Source organism: Sceloporus occidentalis, unplaced genomic scaffold, assembly GCF_023333645.1.
Source record: "Sceloporus occidentalis isolate IW3139 unplaced genomic scaffold, rSceOcc1.0.p SCAF_4, whole genome shotgun sequence".
Taxonomy (NCBI): domain Eukaryota; kingdom Metazoa; phylum Chordata; class Lepidosauria; order Squamata; family Phrynosomatidae; genus Sceloporus; species Sceloporus occidentalis.
In genome coordinates this window covers 83,035,164-83,054,911 of record NW_028316984.1, presented here as the reverse complement: position 1 = coordinate 83,054,911, position 19,748 = coordinate 83,035,164, and the positions used below count along the sequence as shown (strand labels likewise).

The window sequence follows — 19,748 nt, the reverse complement described above, 5'->3', positions numbered from 1 at the left end:
TGCATGGATTGCAGTAATTCTCCAAGTTCTTTATACCTTTTGCTCCTGTTTAGAAGGCCTTGCATAGCTTTGCCCTTACTCTCAGTTTCCCAATGAAAAGAGGAGTCCCATTAGATTCTTGAATTTTTGTCACAAGTATGAACTAGCCAAAGAAACTGAAGATATTGTGATAAGATTCCAGACAGTTTTCTGTGATTGGAGCATTTATTATCTGTTGCTCTAAGGCAATACATGACCAGCACTTCAGATTTGAGAAAAGGATAGTGTGTGTTTCAAGAGAACTAATCCTTAAGATTTCTGAATTGCTTTGAAATATTTGAAAGGGGGCAAAAAACAACTCCCCCTCCAGCTAAGAATATTTTAATCTATGTGCCTCTCTGTTCGTAGACTAAATACTCTAAAGGCACCAGATCCTGCCTAATCTTGAAGTTAATACGGGTCAGCCCTGGTTAGTACCTGAATGGGAGACCACCAAGGAATACACTAGTTGCTGCAGGTTATAATTCAGATGAAAGAACTGGCAAACCCACCTCTGAGTATTCTTTGCCTAAGAAAACCCTATAAAATCCATGGGATCACATAGGCATCTTGAAAGCACATGCACACACACACACACACACACACACACACACTGTTTGTAAAGAACAATAGAGGCAGTTTGAGACAGATACAGAAGAGACACAGAGAGCTGAATTTGGACTCTGGATGCATGACTGGATTGTGCTGATAATCTTTGTGGATACAAGAGCTCTGCTGACCAAAGGTACATCCACTCAGTTTGGGGGTTCCCTCCATAAAATCCCACCCCATTAAGCAGGGTCTCATGAACCTCTGTTTATTTTATATTCAACCTTTTCCCCAAATGGGATTTTCTTTCCCCGAATGGGAGCTCACTATTTGTGTTCAAACAAAAAAAGAATTAAAGCTCTATAGTAATTTCAGGGCAGTGGGGCAGCTATCATGTGGAGGAGGAAGTGTGGAGGACCCTATGGCAGTTTCTAGCTTCCATGTCACTTGGGTGGTGAATCTGATCCATGTTTCAGCCTCAACTTTAAAGCAGTTATCCAAGGTACTGAACTTTTTTGTTCAGCACCTTAGATAGCTCCTTTAAATTTTGAACTTAAAGCCACAGCAGATTCACCATCCTACTGACATGGAAGCACCAAGCCATTAGTGGGATGGCCTCCTCTGCAGGTCACTTGCAAGTGCCCACATCTGGATGCAAACCTGATTGTGCTGCCAGATGTCTCCTCTACAGAACTGTACTGAGAGTGAAGCCAGTAGATTTTGGCAGTCTTTTGAGTGTTTAAATGGTGCCTCCACCCTGATCAATATGTATATTTGTCAATAAATGCAAATATTACAAAATGTCAATAACTGTCTGCTGACAACCTTCAGAAGAGAAAGTGAGAGAATTTTGAGCCACTGCAACTTCTTGCTGCTCAGTTTACTAGAAATAAAGCTGTTACAGTTTTTAAAATATATTTAGCAATGTATATTTAAGTCATATTTGTTTTTAAATCATATTTGTTTCATTTTAGATAAATTACAGATAATACATAGATTATTAATACTATGATGTAGAATCAGATTTATTTTATATTATATTTACAGTTTGAAAGGGGGGAAGGGGACAATAAGCCAGACAGCTAATTAACAAATGTGTGTGTCATCCTTGCTTTGGCAGCACATATACTAAATCTGGAATGATACAGAGAAGATGAGTTGCTTAACAGCAAAATTAAAAACATACTCAACCCTGGATAATAATCAGCATTTTTCATATGTTTTAAAAAAATATGACTCCTGAAGATATACGAAGGTCCATATTCATTCACCATAAGCATCACAGGAATAATTCTGCTATATAGATGCCAGAAGAAAATAACAGCAGGGTATCTGAATTTATCTTATTGGGATTTGCCCATCAGCCAGAACTGAAGATTCCCATTTCCACACTGCTGTTGCTGATCTATATTGTCACTGTGGTTGGCAATTTGGGACTGGTTTTGCTGATCAGAATGAACCCTCAGCTTCATACCCCCATGTATTTTTTCCTCAGTAATTTGTCTTTTCTAGATATCTGCTACTCTTCCAACATCACCCCAAAAGTTTTGGAAAATTTCCTGTCACAAAGGAAAACCATTTCCTTCATAGGGTGCTTGGTCCAAATGTATTTCTTTGTTGCTCTTGCAAGCACAGAGTGCATCCTTTTGGGGCTTATGGCCTATGACCGTTATGCAGCCATTTGCAGCCCTTTGTTGTATACATCTATCATGTCCCACTCTCGGTGCATCAAGATGGCAAGTGGGGGATTCGCAGCTGGCTTTTTGATATCAGCGACAAATACTGCTATGATAAGTACTCTGTCTTTCTGTCAGTCCAATAAAATTGACCATTTCTTCTGTGAGATCCCTTCACTCCTCAAACTCTCATGTTCAGACATTTTTGCAGCTGAAACATTGGCTTTCATCTGTGCTGGGACTGTTCTTTTGGGACCTCTCCTAGTCATAGTGAGTTCCTATACATACATCCTTTCCACAGTGCTCAAGATCAATGTGCGTGAGAGCCAAAAAAAAAGCTTTCTCTACCTGCTTTTCCCACTTGAGTGCTGTCACCATATTTTATGGAACTGGCTTGTTTGTTTATTTGCAGCCCAGCTCAAACTATTCAGAAGGTCAGCACAAAATTATGTCTTTGTTCTATTCATTTGGGATTCCAATGCTTAACCCTTTTATCTACAGCCTTAGGAACAAAGAAGTCAAGGACACACTGAAGAGAGTGTGGGAAAGAAATAAGGGATGACATCTAGTGTAATATTAAGTAAAATGCCATCAGATTTAAGACAATGTGGATTCAGTTCAGTAATGTACCAGAGCATTGTAGCTTGATTATGTGAAGTATTTAAATTCATATTCAGCTTGATGACAGGCTTATGAATGTTCATTTTCCTGGTTATCTGTGAGCATCGTATTGAAGAGTTCAAACAAAGAGGATTAGCTAAACCAGAAAATAACTGTAACTTCTCCTTGCTGGCCAATGGTTTCTTTCACTATATTGATGTTTTGCAAATATTATGTCCAGGTGTGCTAAGTCCAGCACATACTCATATGTGCATACATGCACATACATACTGTATATAGTGGGTCAATACCTTTGAGGGACTAGTTTGTTATGTGTATCACAGGTCAGGACTGACTCTCCCACCAGGCAGAGTGGGATGCCAATCTCAGACAGTGGAAAGCAAATGGTAGCAAATTGCATGTACACTTGCCAAGAGGGCCCCACTGCTGATCTCCAAAATTTCATGGAGTGCTTCTGGAAGCATCCTGCCACTCCCTTTAAACAAAGCCATCAGAGGACACTGAAGAGTTAGCTGATTTCCTTTTATAGTGAAGCCACAGCAGAGAAACATTCATATGTACTTTTCCAGATCCAATCAAACTATTCTTGATTTAAGAGAACATCAGACCAAGGAATTGTGGCCCTGGGGAGTCATAATATCTAGATTTGACAAAACACCACCACAAGTCAAGCATGTAGGTCCAACTCGCTCTGCAGAGAACAGGATTAGCAGTACGGTACAGTCAATGCTGCTCTCTATAGAGATCACCTACATCCATAGAGATCCAGTTTGCTCTCAAAGTGAAATAGAGAGTAGGTAATAAGGATAAAAAGGTGGTGATAGGGCAGGTGGATGCAAGAGAACTTGGGCCCCGACTGCTAGAAGTTATCAGGTCCAGCTTGGCTGAGGACTCAGGGGAGGACTCTGAGGCAGAGCTGGAGCCTCAGCCTGAACCTGAGCCTGGCCCTAGCTCTGTCCTGAGAGCTCCAGCAGAGGCTGTGGCTTTAGAAAATATCCAGGAACCAAACCTCCTCGCAGCAGGACCTTCTAGTACTGTGGATATGAAGGAGAAGATCACATACCTACCTTTAGCCATAGATGATCTGAAAGGGTGCGTCTCTGGCACTCGAGGAGGCTTTATGAAAAATTCAAGCTTATCAAAACCACCTGTATTAATGAGGGCTGATGATAAAAGGTTGGGAAAGACATCAGGGCTTTGGTTAGAAGTTATCTGAGTTCTCTGGAGAAAGCACCTTGCATCCTGACTCAGTATTGATTTTTTGTCTTGAGCCTTTGGACTACGGACTAACCTGACCATGCTATTCTACTGAAACCCTTGACCTGGACTGCCTGACTTCACTCTTGGCTTGACCCTTTGTCTTGCACCCTACCTGACCATGAACCTTGTTACTGGACCCTGCCTTGTTTGTAAGTCTGCTCTTTGAGGCTTACTTGGCCTTCACAAGCTGGTTGATTTGGACTAGCTATCAGTTACTTGGCTGCTTTCCCAGACATTAGCCCTAGTTATTTTTCATTCCTTACTAATTCTCTCTAGCTGCCAACTTCTCTCCTGCATCCATTTTTATTATCCTTGCAAGCACTTAAGGTACATGGCCAATTGGAACCCATCTGAAACACCCAAGAGCAAAATGATGACATTGCACTATTTATCCAAACTTGACCTCACTGATTTTTCTGGACATTCCAGATTTCATGATTTACAAGTGAACTGAAAACCAAACACATATGCACTCCATTTTCACAAGGTCAGACACATGTTTACAATGCAATTCATATTTGAGGGAACCATGAAAGTCTCTTACCCCATTATGAAAAATATCATGAAAATGAATAATAAACAGACCCACTGATTCTCCATCTAGAACAGTAAAATGCATTGCCCTACAAAAGAGGTATTTAATTTCTTCAGCTTTATAAAAAGAAATGCACCTTTTAGAAGATTCACTTTTATCTCCAAAGATAAATGTGAATACATTCATCTGATCTCAGTCTTTGCTACTGTGAAAACACTGTTCTGACCTGGGAATGAAGAGGAACAAAAAATAACTTTCCTCATCTCACAATTCAATCCATTCAGAACACTTCAGCCTATATTCAGTTGCTAGTTCCAAGGAGTTGAGGAGGAGGAGAACCATGTTATACCTGAAGGGAACATGAAGAAGCACATTTTGAAAACAAAAGATGGCAACTCCAGTTCAGAACACAGCTGAATACATAATTATACAAATTCTGAATATTACAACTCAAACACTCAAAACTCTGAGCCTAGATGGACAAATCTGTCAGCTTCAGTTTCTCACACATTCACATTTTTAAAAAGGTTTTAAAAAAAAAGTAGCTACTTTGGAAAGTAAAAACGTTTGCAACCTCTAGTGACTAAGGATGTGAAAGTTGTTGATGTGACACAACATACACAAAACTCAAGACAATCAAAGTATGGTTGGCAATTGTTTCACTGAGGAATAACATATGTACTGAAAGATATAGAATGTGGAGTAAACATTGTTTCTTATTCTGCCACCACCCACCCCCAGTATCTGTAGAAACCAAGGAGGAAAAGAAACTGAAGACAGGAAAGCTGACGATCGGAGAAATGTTGCTGCAGGGCATTTTCTTTTTTTGCTTCGTGTGCCACAGTAGCAACCACTAAGGATGGGCAAAATTGTCAAGATTGATTTCACCTGGGTTCTCATTTTTACACTTTAAATTTTGGCTGGTCTCATTTCAGGGATGGGGGCAGTTTTTCTGTATGAAGACTTTATGGATTTGGGTGTTAACTTGTGTCTGGCATTCAGTATTGCAATTATAGTTTTGTAACCTAGAGCTATGGATCTGTAACTGCTCTGTTCAGTAAGACTGATGTTGTTGCTGTTGTGTACCTTCAAGTCATTTCTGACTTATGGTGACCCCAAAGTGACCCTATCATGGCGTTTTATGGGGCTAAGAGTGGTTGTCTCACCTGGCACAATACAAGGTGTTGGTTATAACCTACAAAGCCCTACATGGCTTGGGCCCAGGATACCTAGAGGACCGCCTCTCCCCATACAATCCGCCCCGCACCCTCAGAACATCTGGGCAGCAGTTACTGAGGGTCCCAGGGGCAAGATTAGCCTCTACATCGAGGAGGACGTTTACCATCACGGCCCCGACCCTCTGGAATACGCTGCCCATAGAGCTCCGCTCGGCCACCTCCCTGGCCCAGTTCAGGAAGGAATTAAAGACCTTCCTGTTCCAGTTAGCATTCCCGGACACAAGTTCCAGTTAGTCTCTCCCCCCCCCCCTCTGACAGCAGTGGCAAGCTGGCCAGAACGGGTTTTTAATGTGGGTTTTAATTGTATTTTTATTGTATCTGTGATTGTTTGATATGTTGTGCACGGCCCTGATTGCAAAAAGGGCGGTATAAAAATAAAACTTTTATTATTTATTTATTATCAATACAGATTGAACCCACACATTTCTCCTCCTGTTGTGAACATTGGGTATTGGTGGATTATATAAGCATTGGTGGATTATATAAGCAGCAAATGCAGGGCTTCATTCACTTCTGTATAATCAGTGAAACCGTGGAATTAACTGTTACTAATACAATACATGTTGATTGTGAAATTACTATTCTAAAATGAAGGGTTTTGTTTGAATTTGTGCTTTGTTAAATGAAGTACATTGGTATTATTCATAAATGCCATATTGATGCTGAGGGTAGCACAATCACATATTCTCTAGGTTTTGTCTAGCGAGACATACAATATTACCTTTTAAATTTAATAAGATTAATCCAGCCAGGGGAAAAGGTTAGAAACAGACCCTCGGAGCTTTACATATTAAGAATTCAAATAATTGTAGTAAAAGTGTCAGTGTTTGCTCGAGTAATCAGGGTATTATTATACCACCTCCTTTGAGCATTAATATCCTTGGAACCTTGAATAGCCTGTTATTATTTTGTGTTTACTCATCATCAGATTTGATTACAATTCAAAGATAATTCTCTGTGGGACAAGAGAAAATTCTTCCTGAATTCCAGTAGAAAGAGCCTTAATCACACATTCAACTTTTTGAATCATAATGCCCTCTGGAAGAATGGAGGAGTCCATGTGGGGAATAGATTTACGAGAAGTTTATGAAAAAGCAGAGCTAAAGGCCAAAGGTTGTTTATAAACAAAGCAGGATCTGTGAAGCTAATCCATCATCTTTTTTCTGGAAAAAAAAGTATAAATTCAAGAGGGTAACATCCTAGGAAGGAGTGACAGGTGGGAAGTTGCTTCACCCACCTACAGTGCACATTTTCCATCCTTTGGGGTTTTGTAGAATGAAAACAATCATTATAGATGAGTTAGCAACACACACCTCTCATTCCCATTGCTTTTCATCTACAAATCACCATTCTTTGCCACAAAATGACAACTTTGGTTCCCAGACCTGTGTTTATTGCTAGTTATTTCACTCAAATCTAGCATCTACTGTGTTTATTCAGAGTCAGACCCTGAACTGAGAAAATCTCAGACTACATCTGCTGTCTTCAACATTAAATGAGACTCGGAATATTTGTTATCAATAATACTAAATGAAGATGAGACTCAAGGCACAAGACTTAGAAGAAAAGCCTTGGTATGGGTCCTCCCAACACACAGAATGCAGAAATGGTTCAAACCGTCTTCCTTTGTGGTAATTCCTTCTAGACTGGATACTATTCAGTAAAACAGAATATTTATCTTTAACTGTATATGAAAAAAGATAGTAAATGAGGCAAGGATGAGTCATTGGTGGTTGAATTGAAGTGTTACCATCAACTTAGAGAAGAAAGATCCTCAATAGACTGGCCCATTCATTTTAATGGAAGAAGAGACTTAAAATACCTTTAGTCAGAATCCTGTCAGTTAGTGCCAGCTAGAGAAGACCCATTGAGTCAACTGTTGAAAGGTGAATTAACATATAGTTAAATCCAGTTGTTTCAGGAGATATCAGGATTAACAATAGCATTTAGGTGTTTCTGTGCAGGAAGGTGTCCTTGCTCCACTGGAGTGAGTGAGGAACTCCAGACATCCTGCACTCTCAAGGGAAAGTTGCCAGTCTGTCTAGGAGCTATCAGCTGCCACTACAGCTAGATCAGGACAATGAACCATCTTGAATGAAGAACTGAAAATCTTTGTAGTTAGAAGGGGGGAACGATAATATTTTGCAATACAGCTCTATAGACCTTGTCAGAAATGCTAACATGTACCAACATAACTCAATATGTGTTATTTTGTCAATATATTAAACATAGATTATCATGGAAGTTTGATTTGTGATTTTGGACACCACATCTTTTTTACACAGTAGAGTAAGGGGGGAAGAAAGAAGATCTCAGGCCACAAAGTGAGTCTCATGTCAATATCCAGTAGGGTGTATAGCATATGGACTGCTGTGGATGAACTAGGATATATATTCTTGTTCTTATCTGCAGCAAGGCACTTATAGTCTTCAGCAAGAGCTCGAAACATGATCACCTTCTGCAGATTATATATTTAGGGGTAGTCATGTTGGCCATTTAGCAAAAGAAAACAGAATCATAGACCCACAAGGGCCATCCAGTCCAACCCCCTGCCATTCAGGAACACACAATCAAAGCACCCCCGACAGATGGCCATCCAGCCTTTGCTTAAAGACCTCCAAAGAAGGAGACTCCACCACTCTCCAAGGGAGCATGTTCCACTGTCGAACAGCTCTTACTGTCAGGAAGGTTCTCCTACTGATTAGGTGGAATCTCTTTTTCTGTAGCTTACATCCATTGTTCTGGATTCTATTCTCTGGAGCAGCAAAAAGCTTCCTCCATCCTCAATATGACACCCCTTCAAATACTTATATAGGGCTATCATATTACCTCTTATCTTCTCCAGGCTAAACAGTCCCAGCTCCCTAAGTCATTCCTCATAGGGCCAGACTCTTCACCATTTTAGTCACTCTTCTTTGGACACACTCCAGTTTTTCAATGTCCTTTTTGATTTGTGGTGCCCAGAACTGGACACAATATTCCAGGTGAGGCCTGACCAAGGCAGAATAGAATGGCACTATTATTTCCCTTGATCTAGACACTATATTTCTATTGATGCAGCCTAGAATCATGTTGGCCTTTTTAGCTGCTGCATCACACCTCTGACTTATGTTCAACTTGTGGTCTACTAGGACTCCTAGGCGGGTTACAGACCGCCGCTTTGCAGCGGTCTGCCGCCGCTGCCGTTTGCTCCATGCAGGAGCCGCAGCAGCCACACCGCACGGCTCCCGCATGGACCGAAAAAGAAGCTCCAAAATGGAGCTTCTTTAAGCGGCGCCTCTATGACGTCGTGAGGCGCCAGGGGCAGACTCGCGACGTCATAGACGCCGCGACACGTGCAGACGCACAGCGTCCGATACGTAAATATGGTGGCGGCCGTGTGGAACAGCCGCCGCCATATTGTACGTACAGAATACGTACTAGGGTTAGGGGGTGCGGAAGCACCGCCTCTTCCTAACCCTAGTACGTATTCATTACGTACTAAATGGCGGTGTGTAACCCGCCCTAGATCCTTTTCACATGTAGTCTTCTTAAGCCAGGTGTCTCCCATCCTACATTTATGCATTTCATATTGTCTGCCTCAGTGCAGTATCTTACAATTCTCCCTGTTGAAGTTCATTTTGTTAGTTTTGGTCCAGCTTTCTAATTTATTAAGGTCATTTTGAATCCAAAACCCACAAAATAGTGATATATTCATTGGCCACTTGAAATGCACAAAATACATCATACAAGCTCTTAAAGCTCCACTGGTTCAAAAAAAATTAATCATGTAGAAGTAGAAAAGTGACAATGGTACAGTCACAGGACTACATTTTGTATTAATCGTTGTTTCTTTTGTTGTCCCGTTGAAAGTCTCCCTCTTGGCCATGTGGGGACCAGGATTAAAGGGCAATAATAGACCTCAAATGTTATTGCCTGTCTTTTATTGCCCTTTGCCTCTGGCCCCCACATGGCCAAGAGGGGAAATGGCCTTGGCTTGCATTGAGGTTCCTTCAGAATAGCTGAACTACAACAGAAACAATATCTGATACAAAATGCAGGCTTGTGACTCTCCCATCATCATCTTGCTTCTGCATGATTTTAAAAACATATTTTGCCAGATGAAGAAGCCAGTGGAACGTGAAAAGCTAGCATTTGTGCATTTCAGTTGGCCAGTAAAGCTATCACTCTTTTACAATTTATGCATATCTTGACATCCTTTCATAGGCCCTTATTGCAAGAGAAAAGAAAGAGGAAACAGAGGAAACAAAGTGAGAGAGTACTGGCTTTCTCTGTGCCTCTTTGCATCCTATTGTAGCACTTCTGCTCCTCTTCCTGAGGCAGATGATCGTAAAAGCATGCCTTTTGTCAAACAGATTTTTCCAGCATGCCAAAATGCATGTTTTTACTATCATCTCCCTTAAGAAGAAAATGGAAGTGCTACAACTTCATGCAGAGAGGCATAGTGAAAACCTGTAGTCTCCCATTAGTTTTGTCTTGCTGTTCTCATGCAATAGGGCTTCTAGGCAGGTGAGGGTTTCAGCAGACATTTAACAGCTAACTGCTCATGGGCACAGGCCCTTTCACATTCTGTGTTGTCCATACTTTTTCTTCTTTTTAGTGATCTTTTAAAATTGTTTTTAATTTTATTGATAGCTTAATTATATTTTTAAATTTTGTATGAGGTTTTGTTAGCTATATTTTGCATCATCATCATCATTTTGAGCATGCACTCTAGCTTTTGGAAACGCAAAGCACAATGGTGGCGTGAGGATACTCTCTAGCACAATTAACAAGTAGGCCACAGAATGCTTTGTTCTTCCCTGCTAAAGTGAGTCATATAAAAGAACTTGATGCAGTGTAGTCCTCACAGAAGAGGACCAAGGAAAGCATGGGGGTAGGGAGGTAGAATATACTCTGTGTCTTTGGGGTTTCCCCCCCCCGTGGGAACAAAAACTTTGAAAATGAAGTACTTTTCCAGTATGGCACCAAGGAGGCCCTTTTTGTCTGTATATTACCTCTAATTACTGTGATTTGAAAATGCTCATAGCAAGATACAGGTGATGTTCAACCCACAATTATCCAGCTTAGATTTCCATCAGGCAATACAAACAATAACTCAGCCAGGAAAGAGCTCATTATTACACATGGAATTATTCATGTTATGCCACTGCAGCATCCTAATAGGTATTTTTATAATTTGCACATACCGCACCTCTTCCCACCCATCTCTACACCCAGCTGCCTTCCGCTCCTCAGGGGCCTGGCCTCCAGTGGCAGAGTGATGGATGCAGAAGCCTCAAAAGCAGCAGCTTCCTGTAATGAGGCAGCGGAATATGCCTTTACATGCTTCTCAGGTAAGTCTAACAATAGGAGTGAGCAGAGGAGACCCGACTCTGAATATGGGGTTCTTGCTATTTTATGGGTTGCCAAGTAATAATGACAAATTGTTGTGCTCCTTGGTATGGAAGCCTCAGTGATTTATCTTGGGTGCAAAAAAAGCATGGAGTTTCGTGAGCCCAGGTTTCTAAGTTGGGAGCAAAGTGTTTTGAGCTTCAAGGAAAAAAAATAGGCATCTTTTCTATAAGTGCAATGATTATTATACAGTAATATTTGGAGCTGAATTTCAAGTACGCTATTTTCATCCCAGTAAGCTATTTTCAGTGTAAAAGGAAAATCAACATTGACAATAATAATGGCTCTGAATATGTGAAAAGTGCTTTTTCTCCTCACCAGTGTCTGACAGTACATCCTATATTTGACAAGTGTGGTCTCCAGATTAGCAAGTGCAGTTTCTGGTCACACCTGAGCTCTACCACTTCCCTGTTTTACAAATTTGCCATTGAGGGCACTTTCACACATAGAGTACATATTCAATTTTTCGTTCTCACTTAAATTCACCAGTAAAACATATGTTGGTATGCATGTACAAGCTAGTTCTCATTTTGTCTTATACTGGTAAGAAGATTCATCAGTAGTACAAAAATAACTGATTTCACACATCCCTGTGAAAATAGATAGGACAGAGATGGGCTCATGAAAAACAACAATTTAAAAAAAAGAATTGATAATATTGTGACATCGGCATATAAACACATTTCTTTTCTCCCATTGCCATCTCTGATCAAAAAAAGTTTTACAGGTTTTTGAAATACTCCTGCACAGCCTATTTTTGTTGTTTGTTGTTGTGTACCTCCAAGACATTTTTGATTTATGGTGACCCTAAGATGAACCTGCCATGGGGTTTTCTTGGTAAGATTTGTTCAGAAGAGGTTTGCCATTGTCATTCTCTGAGGCTGAGAGAGTGTGACTTGCCCAATGTCATGCAGTGGGGTTTTATTTTATGCTCAAGTAGGGAATTGAACCCTGATCTCCAGAGTCATAGTCCAACACTCAAACCACTACACCACACTGGCTATTTACCAGAGGCAATAATGGAATGATAAGGGCATAGCTCTCAGATAGTGTTACCCGGTTTTCAAAATAGCAATAAAGGGCAGTTGAAATGCATGATATGCAAGGTTGACAATCAGGAAGCAGCTGTTAGCAAGTTTGTATTCTATCTAAATACAGAATGAAAGTATGGATTTATCTTAATTATGTGTTTCTCTGTAAAATTAATATATCTACATTCATAAATTACATGATGCGCACATTTGTCTTTGTGCAGACCCACACCGAAAAATATGAGAGGGGTGGCACCATGTTTATAATACATAAAAGGTAACGCTTTTCAACTCTCAAACTGGGGACATCCCTTACAGTAAGAGACACCAACCAAGTCACATTCTCTCATCCTCAGAGGATGACATTGGCAAACCCACTCTGAAGAATCTTATCAAGAAACCCCCATGATAGGTTCACCTTAGGGTCACTATAAGCTGCAAATGATGTGAAGGCACACCACCACAACAATAACAACAGACACCTACCAACACTATAAGGATAAGCTTTCTGACTCTTGAATTAGGAATATCCCTTATAATAAGGGGCTCCCCAGCAACTCTACTCTCATACCTCTTATGCACTCTAGTGAAAAAAAACGGCCCAGCATTAGCTGTCTCCAGCTTTCAAGAGTTTAAATGCTCTTAAAATCAGCTGTTTGCTTTGTAAGATTGGCATCATTCTTAACCTTCAGTTATGCCATAAACATATTTTACTGACAGATCTATTGGAATCCACAAACCCCTAGATTCTTACAAGAATAGCCCAAACAGTGGGAGTTGTCAAGGGCTGCCATTCTTCCATCCTCTGTACATTATCAGTATTATTACCATTGACTGGTTTTTGACTGCTGTGACCTGTCCACATTTCCTTCTCTCCCACAATTTGCATGCTAGCTATATTTTTTGTTGTTGTTGAAAAAATTTAGTAACTCAAAGAAAAATGTGTACATACATATGTAAGTATTCCCCCTCACAAGTTGGATCTAGTGCTCTTTTAATGCAAATACAGGATCTTGCCACGTTCAATGCAGCAGGAAGCAGCAGCTGAATTGTATCCCAGAGCTGCATTTTCATCCCTTCCAACAATCCCCCAGGTTTTTTGTTAAACAGTTGCATGCATTTTCCCCATTATTTGGACACAAAATGGTGGACTGTAGATAACTGGCCAGCAGCAGTGAACCTTGAACAAGGAGCAGCAGGAGTCACCTTATTCCAGTCAGACTACTGGTCCACATGGCTCAGTGGTGTCTGACAATGAGTCTCCAGGGTTTCAGGTAGGAATATTTTCCAGTCCTATATATGGAGATGGTAAGGACTGATGATAAGGAGATGGTAAGGACTGGTGTGGAAAGTGTGTTTTCTGCCAAGGTGCTACAGTGGGGCAGAAAAGGAAAACATCAAAGTCAGGAAGCAGCACACTGCCCCTGAGTTGCTTGCACAGGGATGCACACATCTACATCCTTTCCAATGCATATGAGAAATGTGGGGGGGGGGGGAGAGAAGCATCCTGTTTTCTAATATTAAATTATCCTGTTGAGTTGGTAGGAATTCACTACCTCTAACATACAACAACCGTCAACTCCTCAAGACTATCCTAGGGGTGGAAGGCTTCTCCTCTATAGCTATTGAGTGGCCAGCGGAGATCAGAGCCTTTTTGGTCTACGTCTGGTTGCAGGACTTTCTCACAGCTCGCTTTGCTCAGTAACGTTATGAGACTTTTTGTACATTTCCAATTATATTTCATATTTTGAAACTTTGTGGAAGTTTTATTTGTATAAAACCTTTTTTATATAAAAAAGTATCCCGCAGAAAAAAAATCTGTTTTCTATGCAAAAACATTTGTTTTATCTCAATAAAACTTTTGCAAAGGCAGTGGAAAGTGTGTCTAAAAATCTAAAAATAAAAATCTTGTGATGGCTAACCATTTCTTGCACAGATTGTCTTAAAGTACTGAGACACCATTACTCATTGAAGATGAGAAAATGCACAAGTATTGCTTACATCTTAGTGTTGTATCCTATTGAATTTCAAGGTGTTTGTCTTAATAATAATAATACTGTTTATTTATAGCCCGCTTTTCCAAAAGAGGAGATACAGTAGGACTGTGGAGAAGAGGGAGGGAAATGTGAAAAAGACAGCTTTCTCCAGCACATATGAGAAATGTAGGGGATAGTTTATAAAGATAATTGCAAGAACAGCAGCAGGATACTGGCATTTCTTTCATATGGAGGAAAAGACAGACACAAAAAGTAGTCTGATGTTGATCTGTCTTCTTCTGGAAAAGCAGTGCTTGCACACCAGCCAAAGCTGTACAAAAGCAATCCTCACTACCATTGCAATCCTGACTCCTAAAAACAAAGCTAGGCCAGGGACCCCTGCAAGCTAAGAACTTCTGTCTTCAATGAGAGTGCAACCAGCAGTGTTTGGTGGATCTGTGTCAATAGGATAGTAAATCTGCTCTAGGTTTTATTGTAAAAAGCAATTGGGGGATAGGATTCGGTACCTCGGAAATCTTCTTAAACTCTGGGCTAAAATCCAGGATGGATTCACCATCCTACTTGCATGGAAGCCACTGGCCACCACTTTATGAAATACAACAAGGTGATTTAAAAGAATATTTACTATCATTGTTCTGTTTCAGGGGAGAAGCAAAGGAAATAATTTTCTAGAACCAATTCAGTTCACAGATTGATTCCTCTTCTTGAGTCCTCTGCCACTGATCCAGAAGAAGTAAAATAAAAACTAGAAGCAATGGTGACATGGAATTATAGTACAGTGCCTGAGTTCATTCTCCTTGGTTTCACAGATCGTCAAGAGATTAAGGCACTACTCTTTGTTATCTTCTTGTCCATCTATGTGACCACTGTGCTTGGAAATGTTGGCATCATGGTGTTAATCTGGATCAGCCCCTGCCTGCATAGTCCAATGTACTTTTTCCTCAACAATCTGGCTGTCCTAGACCTCAGCTATTCTTCTACCATTACACCCAAGATGCTGATGAATTTTTTAACAAAGAGGAGCAGTATTTCATTCCCAGGATGCATTGCACAATTGTATTTGTTTGCTTCCTTTGCAGATTCGGAGTGCCTTCTTTTGGCTGCCATGGCATACGACCGCTATGTGGCCATTTGTAATCCATTACTTTATCCAGTTCTCATGTGCCACAAGGTTTGTGTCTTTCTGGTGGCTGGCTCTTTTCTCACAGGCAGCATGAGCTCCTTGGTACACACTTGCTTTACTTTCCGCCTTTCCTTCTGCAACTCCAATGTGATCAACCATTTTTTCTGTGACATCCCTCCATTGTTAGCCCTCTCCTGTTCCAACACGTACATCAATGAGGTCCTCCTTTTTGCCCTGTGTGGTTTCATCCAAACTAGCACTTTCTTGTTCATCCTGATCTCTTATGCCTGTATCCTTTGCACTATCTTGAAGATCCCCTCAGCAAAAGCCCGCTATAAGGCTTTTTCAACTTGCACTTCCCATTTGACAGCTGTTGCTCTTTTCTATGGCACGCTCCTTTTCATGTATCTGCGTCCAAGTTCCAGCTATGCCTTTGACACAGATAAAATCATTGCTCTTTTTTATACTGTGGTGTTTCCCATGTTGAACCCCTTGATCTACACCTTGAGGAACAAAGAAGTGAAGGGTGCCTTGAAGAGAGCATTGGAAAGAAATGTGTGCTATCATTAGGGATGAATACTCAGATGTGTGTGTGTGTGTGGGGGGGGGGGGGGAACCCTCACTAAAATTACTAATTCTTAATTAAACAGGCTGTTTGAATGAGTTTAGACACTATGTCAACAGTTCCTTACATTTCTTGCCTCCTCTACATATGAACAAGGCAAAAAAAAAATACATCCTGTTATTGTCACTGAACTTCCACAATCAGGACAAAATTTCTCTGCACAAAATTACTGTCATTTCTTTCTCTGACTGAAGAACGGTGCACTCCTTCTATCTGGGATGGTCATCCTCTTCCACTGAGCGTGCAGCTTCAGGGAGGAACACACATGGAGCGGTGAAGCACAGCATACACACAGCAAGCACGGGGGGACTTTCTGATTGAGAAAAAAAATGCAACAGATCCTCTGATGCTTCTAACTTTTCATAGGTAACACCACTATTGTAGTTAAGCTATGCAGTTAGTTTAATTTACATGCTTTTTTGGTTGAAATCATTCTCACAGGTGCAAAAACAAAAAAAACCTCTCTTAAGAAGATCAACATAAAATATCACTCTGCCACAGGCAACACAAATATTGTGGCTTCTTTAACATCTCAGAAAGAAACAAGGAAGAATTAGCATACAGTACCTAAAAGAAAGCAGAGGCACACTTCATTCTATGATGGGGTGTGTGGAAGATAATTATCCATATATTCAGAGTGTAGGAGTAGATATAAAGTCCTGTATTGCAAGGGAAGCTTGATTAATTTAAATTTGTTTCTTGGCTTTTTCTGTAAGTACTTACCATCACCCTTTTGATTGTCTCTAGGGATGATTCATAATCTGGCATCAGTACCTTCACGTTATGCAAAAGTCACTCCATTGTTGTGTAATGAGGGATTCAGCCACTTCAAAAGAAGCACTGTCAAAAGAAGACTGGTCCATACTACACACTTTCAGGCAAGGTGTTGCTAGGCTCATATCTGACATCTGATATACAGAGGCTGTTACTCAAGCCGGCACCATTATTTTAAGAAATTGTGCTTCTGCCCAGTAGCTGTGACACTGCCAATCCCATCTGGTCATGTGGCAATGTCACTGAGGGTAAACAAAACTCATTCAGAGGGAAGGAAATATCTCTTTGCTGAGCACGGACCTCCTTTGATGTAAGCTTGGTTTGCTTTCAGTGACATTCTCACATAGCCAAATTTGATTGCATACAGTGAGAACATTATGCTTAATAGGATTCAAAGGCTTTCATGGCCAGCATCCATAGTTTTTTGTGGATTTTTCAGGCTATGTGGCCATCTTCTAGAACATGGCCACATAGCCTGAAAAACCCACAAAAACTTAATAGGATTGTTCCTGGAGACATGTGAACTGGCCATGATGACACACAGAATCATAGAGTTGGAAGAGACCAGAAGGTTCATCCAGTCCAACCCCCCCTGCCATGCAGGAATTCAAATCACCCCCTACAGAGGGCCATCCAGCCTCTTTTTAAAGACCTCCAAAGAAGGAGCCTCCACAACACTCTGAGGAAGTGTGTTCCACTGTTCCACTATCTGGGAGTTCCTCCTAATGTTTAGGTGGAATCTCTTTTCCTGTAGTTTGCATCCATTGTTCCATTTCCTATTCTCTGGAGCAGCAGAAAACAAGCTCAGTATGACATCTCTTGAAATACTTAAATCGGGCTGTCATATCACCTCTTAACCTTCTCTTCTCCAGGCTAAATACACCCATTTCCCTAAGTCACTCCTCATAGGGCATGCCCAGACTGTTGACTCAGGCCAGATTTGAGGCGGGGGGGGGGGGGGACATAAGGCCCTTATTACAACAGTTGTACTGGCTGGAGATTATTGTATTACCAAAAAACCATGTCTTATCCCTGATGGGATACAGTCATGTTTTGGATTGCAAGTGGGTTTTATTGCACTCAAAAATGCCACCACTGTCACTGGGTAACTGCAACCCACATGCAGCCCGAGTCCCAGCTATGCCTAGCTGGCTGATTTTAAAGATGGAAGTTTTCCGTCTTTGAAAATCAGCTGGGCTGCATGCGAGTTGCAGCCATCTGGTGGTAGTGGTGACATTTTTGAGTGCAATAAAACCCTCTTGCAATCTGAAAAGTGACTGTATCCCATCAGGGATAAGACATGTTTTTTGGCAATGCAATCATCTCTGCTATCAATCCATTTCAGGGCACAAATCAAAATGTGGATTTTGTCTTATGATATTCTGTGCAGCTTGGCTTCTGGCTATCTAAATGACCTTATAGAAGCCTGTGCAGTTTTAAAGATTTTTGAGGAGGTACTTTTCGTGATGCTGCTACCTTCCCAGGTACATTTGGTTATGATGCAAGAGAGGCCTACTAACTGGCTGCTTTCAGACTATGGAACTTCCATCTAAGGGTTGTGTGGCTCCTTCCCTTGTTGTCTCCTTCCCCATTGTCTTTCCACAAGCTGACAAACATATTTCTTATATTCAGACATGCTTTTGGCAATTAATAGAGTGGGCTTTTAATGAGGGATGTTATTTTCTTTTTTCTTTCTTTTCTTCCCCCCCCCCCTTTGTTTTTGTTTTCCATGCAAATCATTGCTCATTTGTTACCTACTAGGAATAATTAGACCAGACAAACATGTTGGATAAAGGACCACTTCTTTAACTATTTCAATATTAAACTTTAAACTTTAATGATCTACAGGTGAGAGAAGCCCTATATGGCTGAGGAGCAGGCTATTTGGCACACCGTATCTCCCTGTATGAGACGGCCCAGGTTCTGAGAGCCTCAGGAGAGCAATTGCAAGTACATTTCTATACTGCTTATCAGTGCACTTAAGCACTCTTTAAGTGGTTTACAATGTATAAGCTAATTGCCCCCAAGAAGCTGGGTACTCATTTTAGCAACCATTTTAGTGGCCCTTCTCTCTGTCTCACTACCATCACAAACATGATTGGTGGGGACAGAAAGAGGGCTTTTTCCATGGCTGCCCCTAGACTGTGGAAATCACTTCCCAGGAAGACTAGAATGGCCTCCTCTTTGTTTCCCTTCTGCTGGCTGGCTAAGACCTTCCTGTTCAAATGGGCATTTAAAACAGAAGGTTTTTAAAGAATAGGCTCAGTGTGGTATTCTTTTAAAGAATGTTAAACACATTTATCTTTTTAAATATATTTTATTCTTTTACATGCAATCTGTTTCAATAGTGTAATAATTTAATTCAGTTTTAATATAACTTTTCTATATTTTTAATTGTACTGTTTTTAAGCGTGTAAGCTGCTCTGATTCCCAGTTTTGGGGAAAGAGTCGGATATAAATAAATAGAACAACAACAAGGGTACTGACTGAGAAAGAGAGCCCTAACCTGGCCTTCTCTCCTGTGGCCAGAATTCAGCCAGCTCTCAACAAAGGAGACTTTCCTGGGGAACCTCTCCTCTGCACACACACAAATATCATGACATCTCCTTTCCTGTCCTCTGGTCCCTGTGTCAGCTCTCTGCATGTTAGGTTAGGTCTGCTTAGCCATTCTGTAGCCATGAGTATATCGGGAAAGGTGAGCAGCTGCGGGAGATTGTTGTATGAGAACCATGGTCATGCAGCTCCCTCGTATTGTGTGGGAAAGAATGTCGAAGCAGGGTGACCAGATGTCATTACCTCAAGGAAGGACAAGGTACCACAAAATGTAGAACATTTAAGAAAAATGTAGGACATCACAAATAAACACTAAAAACATTAATTTAATATGGTTTATTTACAGCTTCATTA

The 19,748-nt window shown here is 40.8% G+C and overlaps 1 protein-coding gene and 1 pseudogene across 1 annotated transcript; both read left to right on the top strand.

The window, feature by feature from the left end:
- The first annotated feature begins 1,871 nt into the window (after window positions 1-1,871).
- Window positions 1,872-2,805, top strand: LOC149314160 (olfactory receptor 5F1-like; annotated as a pseudogene).
- A 12,253-nt stretch (window positions 2,806-15,058) lies between these two features.
- On the top strand, window positions 15,059-16,012 carry LOC149314159 (olfactory receptor 5AS1-like). Its single transcript, XM_089523393.1, has one exon. It carries the CDS (start codon window positions 15,074-15,076, stop codon window positions 16,010-16,012), a length of 939 nt encoding a protein of 312 aa, XP_089379519.1. The 5' UTR covers window positions 15,059-15,073.
- Window positions 16,013-19,748: the final 3,736 nt, after the last annotated feature.

What these genes read in the sequence shown, in the direction of transcription:
- LOC149314159 (XM_089523393.1), top strand. Translation starts at nt 15,074, where the DNA reads ATGGTGACATGGAATTATAGTACAGTGCCTGAGTTCATTCTCCTTGGT.